Source organism: Labrus bergylta, chromosome 4, assembly GCF_963930695.1.
Source record: "Labrus bergylta chromosome 4, fLabBer1.1, whole genome shotgun sequence".
Classification (NCBI taxonomy): Eukaryota; Metazoa; Chordata; class Actinopteri; order Labriformes; family Labridae; genus Labrus; species Labrus bergylta.
This window is the reverse complement of record NC_089198.1, coordinates 6122217-6142216: the sequence shown is the minus strand read 5'-3', so window position 1 is coordinate 6142216 and position 20000 is coordinate 6122217. Positions and strand designations below refer to the sequence as shown.

The following is a 20000-nucleotide window of genomic DNA, read 5'->3' as shown; positions in this document are numbered from 1 at the left end:
ACAGTATATCATCATATCAGGTTTCTTACTAAATGTGAAGTGCACTCTAGTGAATGCCTACGCTCCTAATAAAGGTGAAGCTGAATTTCTTTCCAAGTTGAATGTGATTCCATCTCAATAACCCAGTCAGTGATCCGGTTGTGGATAGGCCTGGCCGCCCACTTCCATCTGATGGTGCGTTATCAGCAGCACTTCATGAATTAGGCTAAAGGACATTTTGGCAATGACTGACATATGGCGTGTTGTAAATCCTACAGCCCGTGAATACACATTTTATTCTAATGCTCATAACTCATACTCTCGGATTGATTATCTATTTTATCACAATCTATGGTGGAGAATGTGATTGACAGCAATATACATAATATGATTATTTCAGACCACACCCCCTTATCTGCTCTCCTCTCTCTTTCTGTAAATAACCAGAAAAGTAAGCAGTGAAGATTTAACAATTCTTTACTTAAAGACAAAGAGTTTGTGTCCATGATAAATGAGACAAACGAGTATATGTAGCAGAACAAGATGCAGACGAACTGACAAACTCTGTACTCTGCACTCGTTAAGGTTCATCACAGATTAAACCTGCTCACATGAATATGTTGAACAAACACACAGAGTGTCTTTGATGTAAACAGTCATCTTCAGGTATTTCACTGTCAGGCATCAAATGTTTCCAAACCAACAGACTTGAATTTCTCCTTCAGCGTTGATCACTGCAGTCTGATCAGCTCCGTGTGGAGTTCAACTTCTTTAACTAAGTAAACTCAGTTAAACCACTTTTGATATGAGTCTGGCAGTCCGTTCTTCTACGTGTCTGCACTATCGTGATCTAACTCTGTCACTGACTTTTTATGCGCCATGAATCTGTGCCATCTCCATGCGCAATTCAAGGAAGAATTTTAGCGCTGCTCCGGGGTTAAACCAGCAGACCTCTGTATGATCGGACAGCCTGTGTGTGATATTGTTTTCAGATAAGAATGAAATGTTCAGTAATAGTTATATTTTTACAGTCTGATTAAAGCTGGTGATAAAGGCACAACAGCAGGCTACTGCATTTAGAAGTGATGTCACGCTGAAACTTTTAGGTGATCAACACAACACGCTCACCTCTGGGTGACCTAAAAATGAACCATCTGTAAATAAAATCAGTTAATATTCATTTTAATTTACTGTTTTTACAATAACCAGAGGTAAAATAAGTCTATCATCAGGCTCAACGCCGGTGTCCACAAACTACACTGGATGTGAGGAGACGGTCTGGGCCGTTACGCAGGACAGAGAGGATTGTTTTTTATTTGCACGAGCTGCTCTTTGTGGCTCACTCCATAGGAAGCTTTGTTATCATTAGTAAAACTTTTGTTTTACATCAGTGAAGACAGGAGAAACTGGTAAGAAGTGTGGACAGAACTGAAGACCGTCATGATGAGCGTGCAGTGCAGCGCCTCCTGTCGTTAAGTCCCGTAGCTTTGATGAAATTCTGGCAACTTGTGAGCAAATAAAACTAAAGAAATATCGCTCCTTCGATCTCTCTTGAAAACCTGCATTCTGTGTCACCTCTCTCAGGTGTTCAGCCCGTTTTCTGATGTGATGTATTACCAGAGTAATGCAGGAGCTCGGCCACTCGTCTTTTTTATGATTCTCCCTGCTGAGAAAATAGTTCAAAGTGCCCTGTTTGATTAATTTTAGTATCATGATATCAACCTTTACGTTGCTCATTATAGGTTTTAAAACAATTCAGGGATAATAAGTATCACAAAAATTTAATTTATAAAAAATAAAAAAATATTTTTCAATACATTTCCTCCTTCTTCCCAAAACGTCTCACGGGCCAGATGAAACCTGCTGTCGGGCCGTATGTTTGACATCCCTGCCCTAAGATAAGAGTTAGCCCTAACCCTAACCCAAAAAAAAGACGATCGTCTGCAACGAAAAGTGAACTAAGTAAACATCTGTAATATTTATTCTAGTTATAGAGAAGACATTCAATCAAAGAGTCTTCAATTTCCTTTGACACTTTCAGAATCTCACAGTGTCACAAACATCTCAGACAAAACAAGTGTTTGACTTTATTTTTATGTCTGATGGTTGAAATTGGAATGACTGTTTTTCTTTGTTTAATTATTCATAATTTATCTAAAAATCAGCTGTTCAGGTGGTAAAGAGTGAAATATACAACAAGTTATTTTTTTATATACCGTATTGGTCCGAATATAAGACGGCCTTTTTCCCCATCGAAATAGGTCCGAAAAAGTCGGGTCGTCTTATATTCGGGGTCTAGTATTCAGAGCGCAGCTCTAATTGTTCGCCTGTCCCTTTAAATATCAATACACATGACGCGCTCTGGGAGGAGCAGGGGAGTGATGACAGTAAGAGAGAACACAGCGGGGTGGAGGACGTGTGTGAGGAATAGGAGACATCGGAGGAGAAGTTTGGAGAGTTTTAGTTTAGCGGTAGTTTAGTTAAAAACATTGCCTGTGTTTCCTCTGTTATTTCAAAATGTTAAAAACATGTTGATAATATTGTTTGATTGTTAATCGATTTTAATGTTGAATCATACTGTACATAGTTCGCCCTTGTGAAACACTTTGTTTTGAAAAGTGCCGTAGGCCTATACCGATAAATACGGTATGTTAATTATTATTATGATTATCAATACAACAGCTGTTTAATTCTATATGTTTTTAATATTGTTATTTTCAAATAAAATGAAGTTCTTTAAAGAAAGTTCTTTATAAATACAAGATCTGCTCTGCAAATCTTTCTAAATATAAGTGTTGAAAAACGGGGGTCGTCTTATAATCAGGGTCGTCTTATAGTCGGACCAATACGGTATTTAGGTTTAAAATGTAAGGCTTTAAATTGCTACCACTCTGTGGATAAAACCACAGAAGAAGAAAATGGACTTCAGCATTAAGATCCTCAGTGTGGATCATTTGATTATCAGCCTGAAGTCTACAGTTTAGTTTCACATCATATGAATCTGAACAGAGAAATTAAACCTGTTGTCTTACCTCAGAGTCTCCAGTCTACAGTTTGGACTCTGCAGTCCAGAACAAAGCAGCTTCACTCCTGAATCCTGCAGCTCGTTGAAGCTCAGGTCCAGCTCTCTCAGATGGGAGGGGTTGGACTTCAGAGCTGAGGCCACAGCTTCACAGTGAGTCTCTGACAGTCCACAGTTAGAAAACCTGTCATGACATTAATGGTACATAATATGTTATTTAAAGGAATGTCTTAATATTTTGACAAATTGTGTTCAATCACATCAGAGGTTCAGCTGATCTGAGTGTGTGTGCCTGTGTGTGTGTGTGTGTGTGTCTCTGTGTGTGTGTGTCTGTGTGTGTGTGTGTGTGTGTGTGTGTGTCTCTGTGTGTGTGTGTGTGTGTGTGTGTGTCTGTGTGTGTTTCTGTGTGTGTGTGTGTGTGTGTGTGTGTGTGTGTGTGTGTGTGTGTGTGTGTAGTGTCAGACACACTCACACAGCTCTGTGGCGTGAACGTTTGTCTCTGTCGCTGATTGTCACTGCGTTGTTGTTAAGAAAACAATAAAACAACACAGAGCTTGAGGCCCAACTGTCTCTGTCTGAACTCTACTCTGCTGTCATGAGTCTGCAGAATGGAAAAGCTCCAGGTATTGATGGACTTCCTGTTGACTTTTATAAAGTGTTTTGGAGTGTGCTGGGAGAGGATCTCCTGGAGGTTCTAAGAGACAGTTTGGAGAGGGGTCGTCTGCCTCTGAGCTGCAGGAGAGCAGTCATCACTCTGCTGCCAAAGAAAGGCGACCTTCAGGATCTAAAGAACTGGAGACCAGTGTCATTACTTTGCACAGACTACAAAATCCTGTCTAAGGTCCTGGCATCCAGACTAAGGCAGGTAATGGGGTCGATCATCCACACAGACCAGACCTACTGTGTGCCCGGCAGGCTCATCAGTGATAACATCACTGTCATTCGGCATGTTTTGGAAGTCTCTGGTTCATTGGCTGTAGACACTGGTCTGATTTCACTAGACCAGGAAAAGGCTTTTGATCGGGTTGAACACCAGTATCTATGGCGGACTCTAACCGACTTTGGGTTCAACCCATGTTTCTTAGCTAAGATCCAGGTTTTGTACCGTGACATTGCGAGTGTGCTAAAGATCAACGGAGGCCTGAGTGTTGAGAGAAGCTGAGGGGTCGGCTCAGTCTGCCTGGAGGCCTCTTTTGGAAGTCAGGCGGTTTTAAATATTTGGGAGTGTTTTTGGGGAATGAAACATTTGTTAGTAAAAACTGGGAGAGTGTTTTAGAAAAAGTAAAAGGACGTCTTGATAAATGGAGGTGGCTGTTGCCAAAGATGTCTTTTAAAGGTTGTGTACTTGTGGCCAATAACCTTGTTTCCTCTGCCCTGTGGCACAGACTGACCTGTATCGACCCTCCGTCCTCTCCCCTGTGTAACATTCAAAGAGTGTTAGTTGATTTCTTTTGGGACAGGTTACACTGGATTCCTCAGAGTGTGCTCTTCCTCCCTAAAGAGGAAGGAGGACATGGACTAGTTCACCTGGCCAGCAGGGGGGCTACTCTCCGCCTGCAGTTCCTCCAGAGACTACTCACTGGGCCTGCAGACCTGGTCTGGAGACCGCTGGCCTGCTGTCTTCTACAGCGGTTTGGAGAACTGGGGCTGAGCTCGTCTCTGTTTTTAATGGATTTAAAGAAAGTGAACATTTCCTCTGTCACTGGATTTTATCCAAGTGTTTTTAACGTGTGGAGTCTGGTGAACAGGCAGAGACAGGGACACTCCCACTCTTTGTACTGGCTGCTTAAAGAGCCTGTACTGTTTGGAGGTTGTTTTCATCCTCCTGACTGGGCTGGACCGAGCCTGTCCGGAAAGTTCTGCAGTGCCAGGATTTCCACTCTGGAGCAGGTGGTGGAGCTGACGGGACCTCAGCTGGACTGTCCTGCTGGTCTGGCTGCTGGTCTGGGGGTGAGGTCGACCAGAGTCGTTGATCGGTTGCTGAATCACTGGCGACATCAGCTGACAGGACAAGAGATGTCTCTGATGTCGGACTATGGGGACGGTTCTCTGCTGCCTGACCAAACTGACCCGTTTCCTGAGTTCACTCTGTCTGCAGACCTGAAGGACTGTTCTGGTCCTCTACTGGCCAACGCTGCAGGAAAGACTCTTTACAAACTGATTGTTAAGACTGTGAATAAAAAGACACTGAACGCACGCAGTGACACCCCCTGGAGGACTTATTTGGGGCTAGCTCCTGAGTTTAGACCCTCCTGGGAGTCTTTGTACAAACCCCCCTTGTGTAAGAGACATGCAGACCTCCAGTGGAGAATCCTGCATGGAATCATTGCTGTGAACTCTTTTATCTCTGTTCTTAATATGAATGTTGTTGATCAGTGTCCTTTCTGTGTGCACAGGGAGACGGTGTTTCACTGTTTTTTACAGTGCAGTCGGCTGAAACCTCTGTTTGATCTTCTGGAGAAGGTTTTTAGTGGTTTTAAAGAGTTTTTTACTAAGAAGGTTTTTATTTGTGGTTTTAAATATACTCCACAACACAAACACAAATGCCAGCTGATAAACTTTGTCCTTGGTCAGGCTAAGATGGCCGTGTACGTGAGTAGGAGGAGGAAGGTGGAGGAGCCAGACGATGTTGTTGATGTGAAGCTGTTGTTTGTACAAATGTTAAAATCCAGGTTGTTTTTGGACTTCAGCTTCTACAGAGCAAATCAGGACCTGGAGACTTTCCAGTCAGTGTGGACTCATGACAGTGTGCTGTGCTCTGTAGAGCACGATCAGTTAGTTCATGGACATGTGCTGATGTAACATCTGTTTATTTTGTGAATGTCATCTGTGAATTTTAGGAATGTATATTATTGTTGAACAGTAAGAAGATTGAAAAATAAAGGTCTGTTTAAAAATCAAATCTCTCTCCCTCTCTCTCTCTCCATCTCTCTCTGAGTGGATGTGCTGAGAGTTGGTGTGTGTTTACTGTTACTGGGTTTAACATTTAGTTGCGGTGTGTGTGTGAACGCTGGTCGGCGTGTTGCGGTGTGTTTGTTTGCTTGTGTGGAGGTAATGGGTGTCGAGTTCAGTGGATTAACGAGAAGGCACGGCGTAAAGATCGCCGGTGCCTCTCGTTACTCGGTGAATGAATGTGCTTTGGCTGTTGCTGAGGTGGTGGGACCACAGAGTGTTAAATCTGCGGCCTGGATGAATGGAGCGGTGGTTCTGTTTTTAGACAGCGTTGATAAGGCGAACGCCGTGGTGGAAAACGGAGTGGTCATAAATGGGGCTTTCGTTCCCGTGTCTTCTCTGTCTCTGCCTTCTAGGAAGGTCGTTTTGTCAAATTGTTCGCCATTTATTAATGATGACTTTCTGCAAAGGGAGTTATCAAGACACGGGAAAATAGTCTCTCCTATTAAGAAGCTGCCTTCAGGCTGTAAAGCCCCGCAGCTCAGTCACGTGGTCTCTCACAGACGTCAGGTCTATAAGATCTTAAATAAAAGAAATGTAGAGCTTAATCTTGTTTTCAACCTGAGAGTACAAGACTTTGATTATGTGATTTATGTCACTTCTGAAAACATGAAATGTCTTCACTGTAAAAGGGAGGGGCATCTGATCAGAGCATGTCCATACAAAGATGAAGCTGAGGGATCCAGTGCAGGTGGGAGACGGACAGAGTGGTGGAGGTGAGGAGACACAGAGTGGAGGAGGAGAGGAGACACAGAGTGGAGAAGGTGAGGAGACACAGAGTGGTGGAGACACAGAGTGGAGGAGGTGAGGAGACACAGAGTGGTGGAGACACAGAGTGGAGAAGGTGAGGAGACACAGAGTGGTGGAGACACAGAGTGGAGGAGGTGAGGAGACACAGAGTGGAGGAGACACAGAGTGGAGGAGGTGAGGAGACACAGAGTGGAGGGGGTAAGGAACAGACAGGTGAGGAGACACAGAGTAGAGGAGGTGAGGAGACACAGAGTGGAGGAGGTGAGGGGACACAGAGTGGGGGGTTTAAGGAGCAGACAGGTGAGGGGACACAGAGTGGAGGAGGTGATGGGACACAGAGTGGGGGGTTTAAGGAGCAGACAGGTGAGCAGATGGAGGTGGGGAATGGGTCTAGTGTTGATACTGAGCAACAGGCAGCAGGTAAAGGGAGGGTCTGTACTGAACCTGCTGAGGAGGAGATGGAGGAAGAAGAGTCTTCTCTTAGTACTCCTCGCTCCAAAAGAAAATCAAAGACTAGTGAAAATGTTTCACTAGAAGAAAAGAAAAGAACAACAAAGAAAGCAAAAGGAAAAACAGAAAACAAACCAAAAGAATCTGATCCAGGATCAGAGGTCAGTGCTGATGAGGACTCTCCCCATCTCACTGACAGTGAAACGTCTGAGTGCAGATACTCTCAGAGACAGAAAAACAAAAGAGACTACAGTGTAGAAAAAATTAAACTGTTTCTACACAAAAACAAAAATATGTGGGGTGTAAAAATAGAAAATGATTTAGCTGATAAAAGGCTTTTTTTTGAGTCGGCACAAGACTCTTTTCTGATCAGGAAACTTATCGACTAAGAAAGTACGTGTCCAAACTGAGACTGTGTAACAATGTTGGTGATGACGGGGATGATGATGATGATGATGATGACGATGATGATGAAAACAAAGAATTGTAGGTTATCTTTTAAAATACAGATGTTTTTGTTTCTAGTTGTTACTTTTTTAATCTCTCTCTTCATGAGTCATTTTAAAGAAGGAATTTAAATGGAGCTAGAGATTCCAGAAAAAGAGCGATGTTGTATGAAGTAATGAAAATGAATCACGTTGATATAATGTTTCTTTTAATGAAGTGGACTGGATGAGAGAATGGGGGGGGTCAGGTTATCCTGAGCCACAGTAGCAGCAGTAGTGGGGGGGGGGGGGGTGCACCTGTCTCGTACACTGTGACAGAGGTAATACGGGGGAGGCTGCTGGTGGTCAGAGCTGTTGATGAACAGTGTGAGCTCTTTTTAATTCATATTTACAGTCCAGCTACAGGAGCAGACAGAATACCTTTTTTAAATGAAATGAACATTCTTTTAAACACTGTCACTCCAGATGTCTTTGTGCTTTTAGGGGGGATTTTAACTGCACTGACTCTGTTGATAGGAATCACACTGAACCTCATCCTGCTTCTAAATGGCTTTTAAAACAACTCATTGAAACTCATGACCTGTCTGACGTATGGAGGTCATTTTACAAAGACAACAAACAGTACACGTGGTCTCACACCAGAGATGGTTTTATTTCACTAGCTAGGTTAGATTGGTTTCATTGTTTTAAACACCAGATGAACATTTTTAAAAAATATTTAATCGTGCCTGCTGGTTTTACTGATCACTCATTAGTATTGTGTCACATTTCTATTAGTCATTTTAAACATCAGAGTGCTTTTTGGCATTTTAACACTTCCCTGCTCTTGATAAAAACTTTTTAGAGGGTTTTAGGTTTTTATGGAGGAATTTTAGAACGACATGTCCTGATTTGAAGTGTTTAAGACAGTGGTGGGATTGTGGGAAGGCTGAAATCAGGGTTTTCTGTCAGCAGTACACTCTCAATGTCACACGGGACATTACCAGATCTGTAAAAGCTCTAGAGATTGATACTGTGGAACTTCAATCCTTGATAGATTCCACAGGAAATCGAGGACATATTGAAGTTCTCAAAGCTAAAAAGAAAGCCCTGACAGACCTGCTGGACACCAGAGCCCAGGGAGCCCCCGTCAGATCGAGATTCCAAAGTGTGGCTCAGATGGACGCCCCGTCCAAGTTTTTCTTTGGAATGGAAAAAAAGAATGGACAAAATAAATGTATGCATGGTCTTCGAACAGCAGCAGGACAGGAGCTGAAAGAAGCTGGAGACATCCGAAGACATGCTGTGGACTTTTATTCTGGGCTCTACAGCAGTGAGTACACTGACAATGAACAGCTGTTTGACTCTTTTTGTGATGGTTTACCCCGTTGTTAGTACGAATTTTCATGAAATTTATTAATCTTGTAACTTCGTGAAATGTATTAATCAAGTCTGCCTACCACCTGTTAACACTCCTACCTTTAGGTGTCTGAAGCTGTAACCTTATATGAGCGAAGCACCTAAGTAGTAGCAGATCTATGTTTGGATAGGAGCCAAGCATATGTTGTCAGCAACTGTTTGCTAGACAGAGAGTCTACAGTTGTTACGTATACAAATCAGTGTCATGTCATCTTTATTGTTTTATGGTGATGTACCCAAATGGAAAGGAATTTGTGGGTTGCACCTTTTTGACAGAATATAAGCAGCACTGTGAACACTGTTACTTTGTCAGCACTTTGTCAGTCAAGTGATTTGGAAGCATGCTTGTTTGATGAAGTTGTCTGACCTCGGCCGATTAAACGGTGTTATAATCTCCAGTCTGTTTCACGATTTCTTCATTGGATTTATACAAACAGAAACAACCCCCACCTAACAGTGGCGTCAACGAACAGTCGACAGTGATCACTTCAGATCCAGGTAAGCAAATCATCTTTCTGCTTACCTGGAGGAAGTATTGTTTCTCTGTTAAAAGACCTGTTGGGAGCTGTTTCTATAATTATTGATTTATATTAAGATTGGACATATATATGTACACTGCATTTGACTTTCATTCAAAGCGTTACATTTCTGGACTATATGAAGTATAAAACTGCTTATGTCATTGTTATGTTGTCTATGTTATACATGGTATACATGGCAGTGCTGCAAAGGTTTGCATGTTTTAAAACCTTGGTGTTAAATTTATTTATAAATCAGGGGACTAGCGCAGCTAATACTTAGCTGTAGGGATAGGCTTGCAGAATAAAAATGCGTAGAAACCCTTTGTAAAATTGTATCAATTAATGAGAGAGTGATAGCAGCTGATGATTTTTATGGAAAAAGGATTTTATGGAAAAAGTATCGATACAGAAATATATGGAAGAATATGGAATAAAGAGAGTCATTTATAGCAACTTGCGAACTGAATCAAAAAGATTGCAGGCGGATCTTTTCAGGGTCGTAGTGTTGGCTAATTAATAAAGGAAATGGATAAAATGACTGACGTAGGCCTAATATGTGTTGCTGGTCAACTGTCTTGTCTTGTCTTCGTTTAAAAGTCTCGAGCAATTGCAATTTTGTTTTTCATACTGTCCAGAAAACTAAATTAAAATTACAAATTGTCAAAACCAAATTATTATCTTTTTTCTACAGACTGATATTATAGCACAATTTATACAAGTGCACGTTATATATATTAATTTGTTGTGAATGCATGCAACTACTAACATTGTTATTTAATTAAATTAAAGTACCGGTACATAACAAAGATAATAAATTTAAGATTTAAAAAATTAAAACATTTAAAAAAAACTAGACAAAAATGTGACACGTAAAACTTGCTTAATCATATTCCATACATTCTAAATAGACCTATCTAAATAAATCCAAATTTAAGTGAACCATACCATCATGGGCAATGAAAATAGTAAAACCTCAACATGCAATCAAACTGTTATCAAAAATAAATCTGAACTTGATTTGCCAAGAAAGGAACGGAAAGCCATGAAGGCCTTGTTGAAAACCAATCCGCATTTAACTTTGCTACCAGATAAACCTGTTAGTGGCATGACTCCGAGGGAGTGGATCCAGAGCAAAATAGGTTTTTATTATGTAGAACCATATCTGAGCTCTTTGGCTGCATGGACTGATAATCGTTATCCCATAGAAGGCAGTTTTGATTAACGGAAACTGGATCTAGTACGTGGTTACTTGATTGAGAACACTTCAGTGTGTGATCCACTGTGGGATAAAGACTACATGTTGTCTGTATTCGAAGCTTGGGATTTGATGAGTTCTCAATGGCCTGGTAACATACATACTAAGGATAAAAAGAAGCATAGAATTACCAAACACATTGACTTTACAATGTTGCAAACTCATCCAGACGACATACAGAATAGTTGTCGTAGTGGTACAGATGAACAACATGCAAAGACTTCAGGACATGACAGATCAGATATCACACACAGAGCTGTTGCTGCATGTCAAGCTGAGGATGATGACATTTATGACTGGCTGTTTGCATACTCTGCATTGACTGACACAGGTCCAAAGAAAGATGTCTTTACTCGGAATGTCACTCCTACGATTGTGTTTCCATTTAAACAGATGGTGTCAAATGAAATGAAAGCCTGGAGAATGCAATGTATTATTGCATGGTTAAAGAATGGCAGAAAGGTCTTTGAATCTATAGAAAGAAGATATTGTGGTGACAAAGATCTCATTATCAGGGAACAAATGAAATACATCAGAGAATGTATTATGAGTGAATTTAAAAAGATCTTTACCGTACTGAAAACAGGTCAGGATGTAGATCCTGTAGCTAAGAGACTCTTTTGTGATTTTGATGCTGTCATTGCACGATTCCAAGCTGAACGACAGGACCGGATTGACTTTCAAAAACCATTTGATTCAAAAATTGTGCAAGGCATTCTTTCTACCGTTTCTGACAGCGATGTCCGTGAGGCATATTTGAAATTCAAACAACTTGTAGAAGAAGATAAAATAGGAGATCAAGCTAGAATGAGTGCTAATGAACCAATAAGTTCTACAAACATCAATGCTCCACTTGTAGTTTTTGAGGACAAAGTCATCAACAAACCTTTGACTTTGGTTGATATCTTTAGAATCACTCAGGATGCACCACCGCCATTAACTAATCCAAAAGGATTTATCAATTGGTGGAGCTCTTTGTTGACGCATGGATCAATGTCTGGGAAAGATCTTCGCTATATCCTTTCTACTTTAATGCCTAATATTAAAATAGATACATTGATTGATGAATGTGATACATTAAGCTATGAACATGACGGTCCTTTAGCTGGTGAAGTTGAATTGGAAAAGAAGTTTCCATGGTTGACTAAACAACATAAGGACACCCACATTCAGGAACTGAAAGATTTCTTGCATAAGAACGCAGCTCAAGATAGAGATGTTACACAGATCTTGAATTGTAAACGTAAACCTAATGAACCAATGTCAGATTATGCATCCAGATTTCAGAAATGCTGGAAAGAACAAGCTAAATTAGAAATTTCTGACAAAGAAGATCCTTTCTTCACTTCAATGCTTTTGAACGGCATAGGCGATCAATCAGCATATACTCTAAAATTGTCCGCACCAAACGTGTACTCCTTGAGTCCAACAAATCTGTTGAAGAAAATTAGAGAATTAGATGCTATAGGATTATTTGGCACAAATAAACCTATAACGCAAGCTGTTCAAACACCTTCTGAGACAGATGGACAACTCATAGCATTTCAAGACTACACTCAGAGAGGTAGAGGTGTTAATAGAGGTTACAACAACACAGCACAAATGAGACCACCCATGAATGCACAGGGTGCATACCAATTCTCTCAGAGAGGAAGAGGATTCAACGGTGTCAACAGAAGAGGCAGGATGTTTAGGAACATGTCAGACATATGTTCTTACTGTTCACAGAGGGGTCACTGGGCCAGAGAGTGTAAATTAAAATGGCAAAATGAGAGTCGAGATGCAAGAGGATTTCACACTCCACAATCATCCACAATCCCTCATCAGAATGCAACTGTTTCCTATCAGACAGGTCAACCAGTTTTTGGTGTCAACCAACAACAAACATGGGAAGAACATGCAAATAAAACAGCTGATATGATATGGAGAAAATAGGACAACCGACAGAGGGACATGGATGGTAACGTTAAATTCCTAATTAATGTTCCACAATTTCAGATTTCTAACACACCTTCTGACATATCGCAATTAAGTTTGTATGTTGCGGGTAAAAAGATTCCTTTTCTAGTTGATACTGGAGCAACAATATCTTGTTTGAATAAAAGGGATTTGATATGTCCTATAACTTCAAAAACCATCCAGTCTGTCGGTATCACGGGTGTCCCACAAACTGAGCCACTGTCCATACCATTAAAAATAGAATTGGATGAAATACAACTTCAACATTCATTCATTGTAAGCTCTACTGTTCCCATGTCCTTATTAGGGCGTGATTTATTGAGTAAACTCAATGCTACTATTATCTGTTCAACTGATGGTGTTGAAATCCACATACCAACAAATAAAGCATATCAATTATTTTCGGATATTATTCGTGAATCACATCAAGCTACATCTGTTTTGGTAAATGTTGATTTTCTCAACAAGTTATTCACAATGGAAGGACTAAAAAGGTTAGCAACATGTCAGGCAGCTGTAGCAGCTCAGATTTTGAAGATGAAGCCTGTTAATCAATCATTTTCTAATATAAGGATTGATCAAACTCACATGGAAGAAATTCCACAGTGCCTTTATATTTCTCCACATGGTATTTTGTTGTTGTGGAAAAATGCATCTGGAATTATTGAATTCTTTGTGTGTGCGATTCAAAATAATTTTACCGACCTTGCTTATTTGCTAAAATCTTGTTATCAACATCTTGATTTAACTCCGGATAATGAAGAACAAAATAAAGACTATATCATTTGGTCGTATGGAGATAAACCAACACATTTCTTCATAAAAGATTCATCTAATAAGATCAAACCACAAATTCAAATTGCTGAAACAAAAACGAAAATCTTGTTAAAACCTCCTTCAGTATTGACTTCTGTTCCATCTGAATTATGGGCATTGCATGCTAATCATGTAGGACTGTTGAACGTCCCACCTTATGAAGCTCACATTGACTACACAAAATATCCAGTCTATGTAAAGCAATATCCATTATCTAAAGAAAAAGAAGAAGGAATTCAACCAGTTATCGAAAGTTTATTACAACAGGGAGTAATTATTAAAAGACGTTCACAAAATAATACACCTATAAACCCAATCTTGAAACCTGGAACTAATAAATATCGATTCACACAAGATTTAAGGAAAGTTAATGAAGCTGTTTTTCCTATGGCACCGGTAGTACCAGACACAAACGCCATTTTGGCAGCACTTCCAGCGGACTCTAAATGGTACACAGTTGTAGATCTTTGCTCTGCATACTTTTCAATTCCTGTTCATGAAAACACACAGGATTTGTTTGCATTTACCTTCAAAGGTGAACAGTATGTATGGCAAAGGCTACCCATGGGCTTTATTGATTCAGCCTCTGTCTATTCGGCTGCAGTTAATGCACATCTATCGCAACTGGTCTTACCTGGTCCATCATCGCTATTGTGCTATTGTGACGATATCATGATCGCATCTCCTACAGAATCGGACTGCATACAAGATTCTTTGGCACTTTTGACTCATCTTGCTTTGGGAGGACATAGAGCATCACTTGCAAAACTTCAGTTTTGCCTACCAATGGTCAATTATTTGGGATACGTTCTAAAGGATGGATGCCGATATTTATCCCCTGACAGAATAAAGGCTATCATGAACATTGAAAGACCACAGACAAAATCAGGGATGTTGTCATTCTTGGGACTTGTTAACTATTGTCGAGCATGGCTTGCTGAATACGCTACACATGATTCCATCTTGCGAAAGGCTACAATAAAGGAAGCTTCTGAAACAGTACCATGGTCTGAAGAAATGAAACTTGCTTTTCGTCACATTAAATTTCTTCTTTGCAGTGCACCAGCACTTGGACTTCCAGACTATAAATTGTCATTTCATTTGTATGTTGCTGAAGATGGACAAGTTGTTTCTGCAGTGTTGGCACAGGTGCACGGTGGTGGAATGAGACCAGTGGCGTATTATTCAAAAACCTTACCAATAATAATACAAGGCATGGTCCCATGTTTACGAGCCGTTGCAGCTGCTGCCATAATGGTTGAAAAATCACAAACTATAGTTCTTGGTCATCCAATGATTTTACATACATCTCACACAGTAGATATTATTCTGCGCAATATTACTACACAACACATGACTAGTCAAAGACGTAGTAATTACGAACACATTTTAACAGGTACACAGAATTTGACTATCTCAACTACAACTTGTACAAATCCAGCGAACAATTTGAAAACATTATTGCATGGTGTTCAACCTGAAGAAAATGATTATGTACATGATTGTATGGAATTAATCAACTCCACATCAAGCATTCGAGCAGATTTACAACAAACACCGTTAGAACATAATGATCTTGTTCTATATTGTGATGGATCCTCAATGCGTCCAAATGATAATACTATTCTTTCAGGATATGCTATTGTCAATGATCAAGACCGTTGTGTGGAAGCATATCGGTTGCCATCATTGTCAGCACAAGCAGCGGAATTGATCGCATTAACTAGAGCATGTATATTAGCTGAGAATAAAACAGTTACTATTTACACTGACTCTAAATATGCATTTTCTGCCGCTCATGACTTTAGCAAAATATGGAATAACAGAGGTTTTATAACAAATGCTGGAAAACCAATCTTGAATTCTGAATTGATCAAGAATTTATTGACAGCCTTAATGCTACCAGAGCAAATAGCTATAATTAAATGTGCTGGACACTCAAAAGGTGACTCAGATATAGCTAGAGGAAATAATTTAGCTGATCAACATGCTAAAGATGCAGCAATGCATGCTTCTTTCCCACCTTGGTTGAATACTGAAATGCCTGTTACGACAATTTCTGATCCACCTTTTACTATTACGGATTTGATAACGTTCCAAAATCAGGCTGAAGAGTCTGAAGTCACATTGTGGCAAGACAAAGGATGTTGCAAGGATATTGATGGCTTGTGGAAAGATTTACACGAACGTGTTGTATTACCAAAACTAGCTTATGACACTCTCATTGCCTATGTACACGGAATAAATCATGTGAATTACAAAGCTATTACCAAATATATTTCCAAAATATTTTATGCAATAGGAATAGAACAACATGCCAGAGCATTTACTCAAAGATGTTTAATTTGTGCTAGATGCAATCCACATGTAAATCCACCTAAACGACAACACTTACTTAAACCAGAGGGACCCTTTCAACAATTGCAAATTGATTTTACACACCTTCCAAAGGCAAAAGGTTATGCATACCTTTTAGTGATAGTGGACAGATTTTCAAAATGGCCAGAGGCTTTTCCCACGAGAAAGGAAAATGCTCAAACAGTAGTCAAGTGCTTAATGGAACATGTTATTCCTAGATTTGGTATTCCTCAAGGCATTGACTCTGATAATGGCACGATGTTTACTTCTAAAGTAACTAAGCAACTAGCATTAGCATTGGGTATTAAATGGACTTTTCATATTCCATATTCACCTCAAAGTTCGGGTCAAGTTGAACGTACTAATCGTACAATAAAAGATAAATTGATTAAAATTCATCAGTCAAAACAAATGACTTGGGTAGATGCATTACCATTAACCCTATTATCAATTAGATCTATGCCTAACAAAACTACTGGACTGTCTCCACATGAAGTATTAATGGGTCGACCATTTCCTCTGGGTGTTATAATGCATGAAAAACCAGCTATTGATTTGACACAATTACAAGAAATACAACAGACGTATGTTAAGCATTTGTTTTCTTTTGTCTCCGAGTACTCCAGACAAGTGATAGAGTCCCTTCCCTCACCAGCCGAGACCCCCATACATGCCTTCCAACCGGGTGACCAAGTCCTAGTGCGCAGCCTTAAACCAAAAGAGGGCGAGCCACGCTTTGGACCACCCACACAAGTACTCCTAGTGACGAGAACGGCAGTCAAAATCAAAGGACAACCGCAATGGATACATGCATCCAGGGTCAAGGCTGCCCCGCAGACTGTAATGGAGACTGTGGAATCAGAGACTGTGATCCCGTCAACATCGGAAGCAATGACGTCGCACAACCTCTTCCTGAACAAGGGAAGTACAGACTGATTCACATGTACAAATATTTCAGAAAATGTCTTGTTTGTAATCTCACAATGATATTTGGGGCAATAACATTCTATTTGTTTGTTTCTTCTTTTCTGGACTATGTCACACCTACTCGAAAATACCAGGGACGCAGCTCAAGAGCCATACATTGAAATGGGCATGTTAAATCATACCCCGGTCAATCTACTTGATATAATAACTTAAAACCTTTGGAAAATTTCTTTGATATGTTCAAAATTAATCCTTTAACGGCCTGGCTTTTGAGTATTGCTGTACCCCTTTTTACGATCATGATAATAGTTTCTGTTATCATGTGTTGTTGTTTTCCTATTTTTCGTGCATTGATTTTAAGATCTGTCAACTCAGTTACTAATTTAACTATGGTTCAAAATCCTGTTAGGAACGTGGCCTTCTACTGCCCGCCGGTGACGGTGCCCAGGGATCCCCACCCAGACAGTTCTGAATCAATCTCCCTTTCGGACTCTAACTCTGATTCATACATCAATAATGTGGACTGAACAAGGATACCCTGCACCTCAAACTCTTACATCACCAAAATAGGATGATGAAGATGTAAAGTTAACCCGGACAGTAGAAGAGAATACCACGCCCTTTGCCATGGAAGTATTGGGGCTTCATTATTTCATTATTTTATTTTTATTTATTTATTTTTTGTTTAATAAAACACTTTTCTCCTGTTTATTGGGTAGACAGGAAGGTTAGAATTGTATTTCTTTTTGCGCAATAGGTAAGATTTTTTTCATTTGTAGTTAGCAAGGGTTTTTGTTTGTTATTTTATTTTATTTTATTTTTATTTATTTTTGGAGTACCCTGAGACTTCCACGACAGAGGAAACATTCTAACATGCAAATTTGAGGAATTATTTTAGTTCTTGGTAATAACTATAAAAAAAGAGGGATGTGATATATAAGTATTAGATTTTGGTTTGACTGGATGGAATGTTTTTGATTTTGTTTTAGATGTGCTGTGACTCACCATAAAAAAAGAAAAGAAAAGGCAGAACATGGATTGGGTTTCTCCCTAAAATTCAACAATCAATTAAATAATATAGGGTTTACCACCTGTTCTGTTTAGTCGGTTAAATACGCAGGAGTTCTTTTCATCCTAATTTCTTTCAAAATAAAGTATTAGAAATAAGGTTTTGGACCCCTGTAAGAGAGTTTATGGTCTATGAGTTGTACCTGTAATTTCCAACCACTCTTAAAACATTTTTATGTTATTCGAACAATGATAAAATGATTTTGAAGTCTTATAGGTACAAGACAGGGACCATACTCTGGTAGAAGGTGATGGTGAGCGCCTTTTAGGAAAATTAAAACTTTTTCTCCCCTAAAGACAAAAAAAAAGATTAAATAAAAAAGGGTGAACTGTTAGTACGAATTTTCATGAAATTCATTAATCTTGTAACTTCGTGAAATGTATTAATCAAGTCTGCCTACCACCTGTTAACACTCCTACCTTTAGGTGTCTGAAGCTGTAACCTTATATGAGCGAAGCACCTAAGTAGTAGCAGATCTATGTTTGGATAGGAGCCAAGCATATGTTGTCAGCAACTGTTTGCTAGACAGAGAGTCTACAGTTGTTACGTATACAAATCAGTGTCATGTCATCTTTATTGTTTTATGGTGATGTACCCAAATGGAAAGGAATTTGTGGGTTGCACCTTTTTGACAGAATATAAGCAGCACTGTGAACACTGTTACTTTGTCAGCACTTTGTCAGTCAAGTGATTTGGAAGCATGCTTGTTTGATGAAGTTGTCTGACCTCGGCCGATTAAACGGTGTTATAATCTCCAGTCTGTTTCACGATTTCTTCATTGGATTTATACAAACAGAAACAACCCCCACCTAACACCCGTGTCTCTGAGGACTCCAACCAGCTGATCAGAGAACCTCTACAGCTACAGGAGCTGTCCGCAGCTCTGCAGAGCATGGAGGGAGGAAAAGCTCCCGGAATCGATGGACTCCCTGCTGAGTTTTTTAAAACGTTTTGGGATGTGCTGGGAGATCTTCTTGCTGTTTGAAATGAAAGCCTGGCTGAAGAGTCATTGCCCCTCAGCTGCAGGAGGGCAGTAATCACACTCCTTCCAAAGAAAGGTGATCTCCAAGAGATAAAGAACTGGCGTCCTGTTTCCCTGCTATGCTGTGACTACAAAATGTTCTCCAAAGCTCTGGCCAACAGACTGAAGGACGTAATGGACCAGATCATACACCTGGACCAAAGCTACTGTGTGCCTGGCAGGTCTGTTCATGACAATGTGTCTTTAATTCCTGATGTTTTGGACGTCTCTAGTTCATTGGACATAGACCTTGGTCTCATTTCATTAGATCAAGAAAAAGCTTTTGACCGGGTTGAGCACCTCTACCTCTGGAAAGTTCTGGAGAGTTTTGGTCTCAGCCCTGGTTTCATTGCTATGATCAAGGTTTTGTACCAGGACATTGAGAGTGTACTGAAAATCAATGGAGGACTAAGTGCACCTTTTAAAATGAAGAGAGGAATAAGACAAGGTTGTGCTCTTTCAGGGATGTTATATTCCATCTCTATTGAACCCATGTTGTGTAAAATACGGTCTTCCATTGAAGGGTTAATTTTACCTCACTGTTCAAAGCATTTTATTGTGTCAGCCTATGCAAATGATGTTATTGTCATGATAAAAAATCAAAAAGAAGTGTTTTTAATAGAAAACATTGTGAAAAGATTTTGGTATAGTATCATCTGCAAAAGTGAACTGGGGGAAGAGTGAAGGGTTAGCAGTTGGTTTTAAAACACATTTGCTGCCCAACCTACCAGCAGGACTAACATGGGGAAGAAATGGTTTTAAGTATCTTGGTGTGTTTTTAGGGGATGAGCTCACTGTACAGAAGAACTGGGAGGAGGTGGTTGAGAAAGTGAAGGGGAGGCTGGAGAAGTGGAGGTGGCTGCTGCCACAAATGTCGTACAGAGGAAGAGTGCTCATCATAAACAACTTGGTCTCCTGTGGACTCTGGCACTCTGGCATCTATAGAGCCCCCTGCTGGACTCCTTAAAGAACTGCAATCAGTGATGTTGGATTTTTTTCTGGGACAAGCTGCATTGGGTTCCACAGGCCGTGCTGTTTTTACCTAAAGAAGAAGGAGGGCAGGGTCTGGTCCACCTG

The 20000-nt window shown here is 40.1% G+C and overlaps 1 protein-coding gene and 1 long non-coding RNA gene across 4 annotated transcripts in view; one reads left to right on the top strand and one right to left on the bottom strand.

Annotated features, from left to right (window-relative positions):
- The window catches only part of LOC114922082 (NLR family CARD domain-containing protein 3-like), a 231287-nt gene that overhangs the window by 202743 nt on the left and 8544 nt on the right, over positions 1–20000 (bottom strand). The window contains exons 4-5 of one of the 3 annotated variants that reach the window (XM_065954454.1): positions 8698–8780; positions 3057–3185 (exon numbers count right to left, since the gene is read on the bottom strand). The exons of 1 other annotated variant lie outside the window; for it this stretch is intronic. In XM_065954454.1, the coding sequence (XP_065810526.1) occupies positions 8729–8780 (52 nt within the window). In that variant the 3' untranslated portion in view covers positions 3057–3185; positions 8698–8728. Of the gene's footprint in view, positions 1–3011; positions 3186–8697; positions 8781–20000 lie in introns of those variants that run through there. One more of the 3 variants, XM_065954446.1, reaches the window with a different exon arrangement.
- Positions 8699–18659, top strand: LOC136179128 (uncharacterized). Its single transcript, XR_010666388.1, has 2 exons — positions 8699–9495; positions 16525–18659. It is a non-coding gene; the product is annotated as an uncharacterized lncRNA (long non-coding RNA).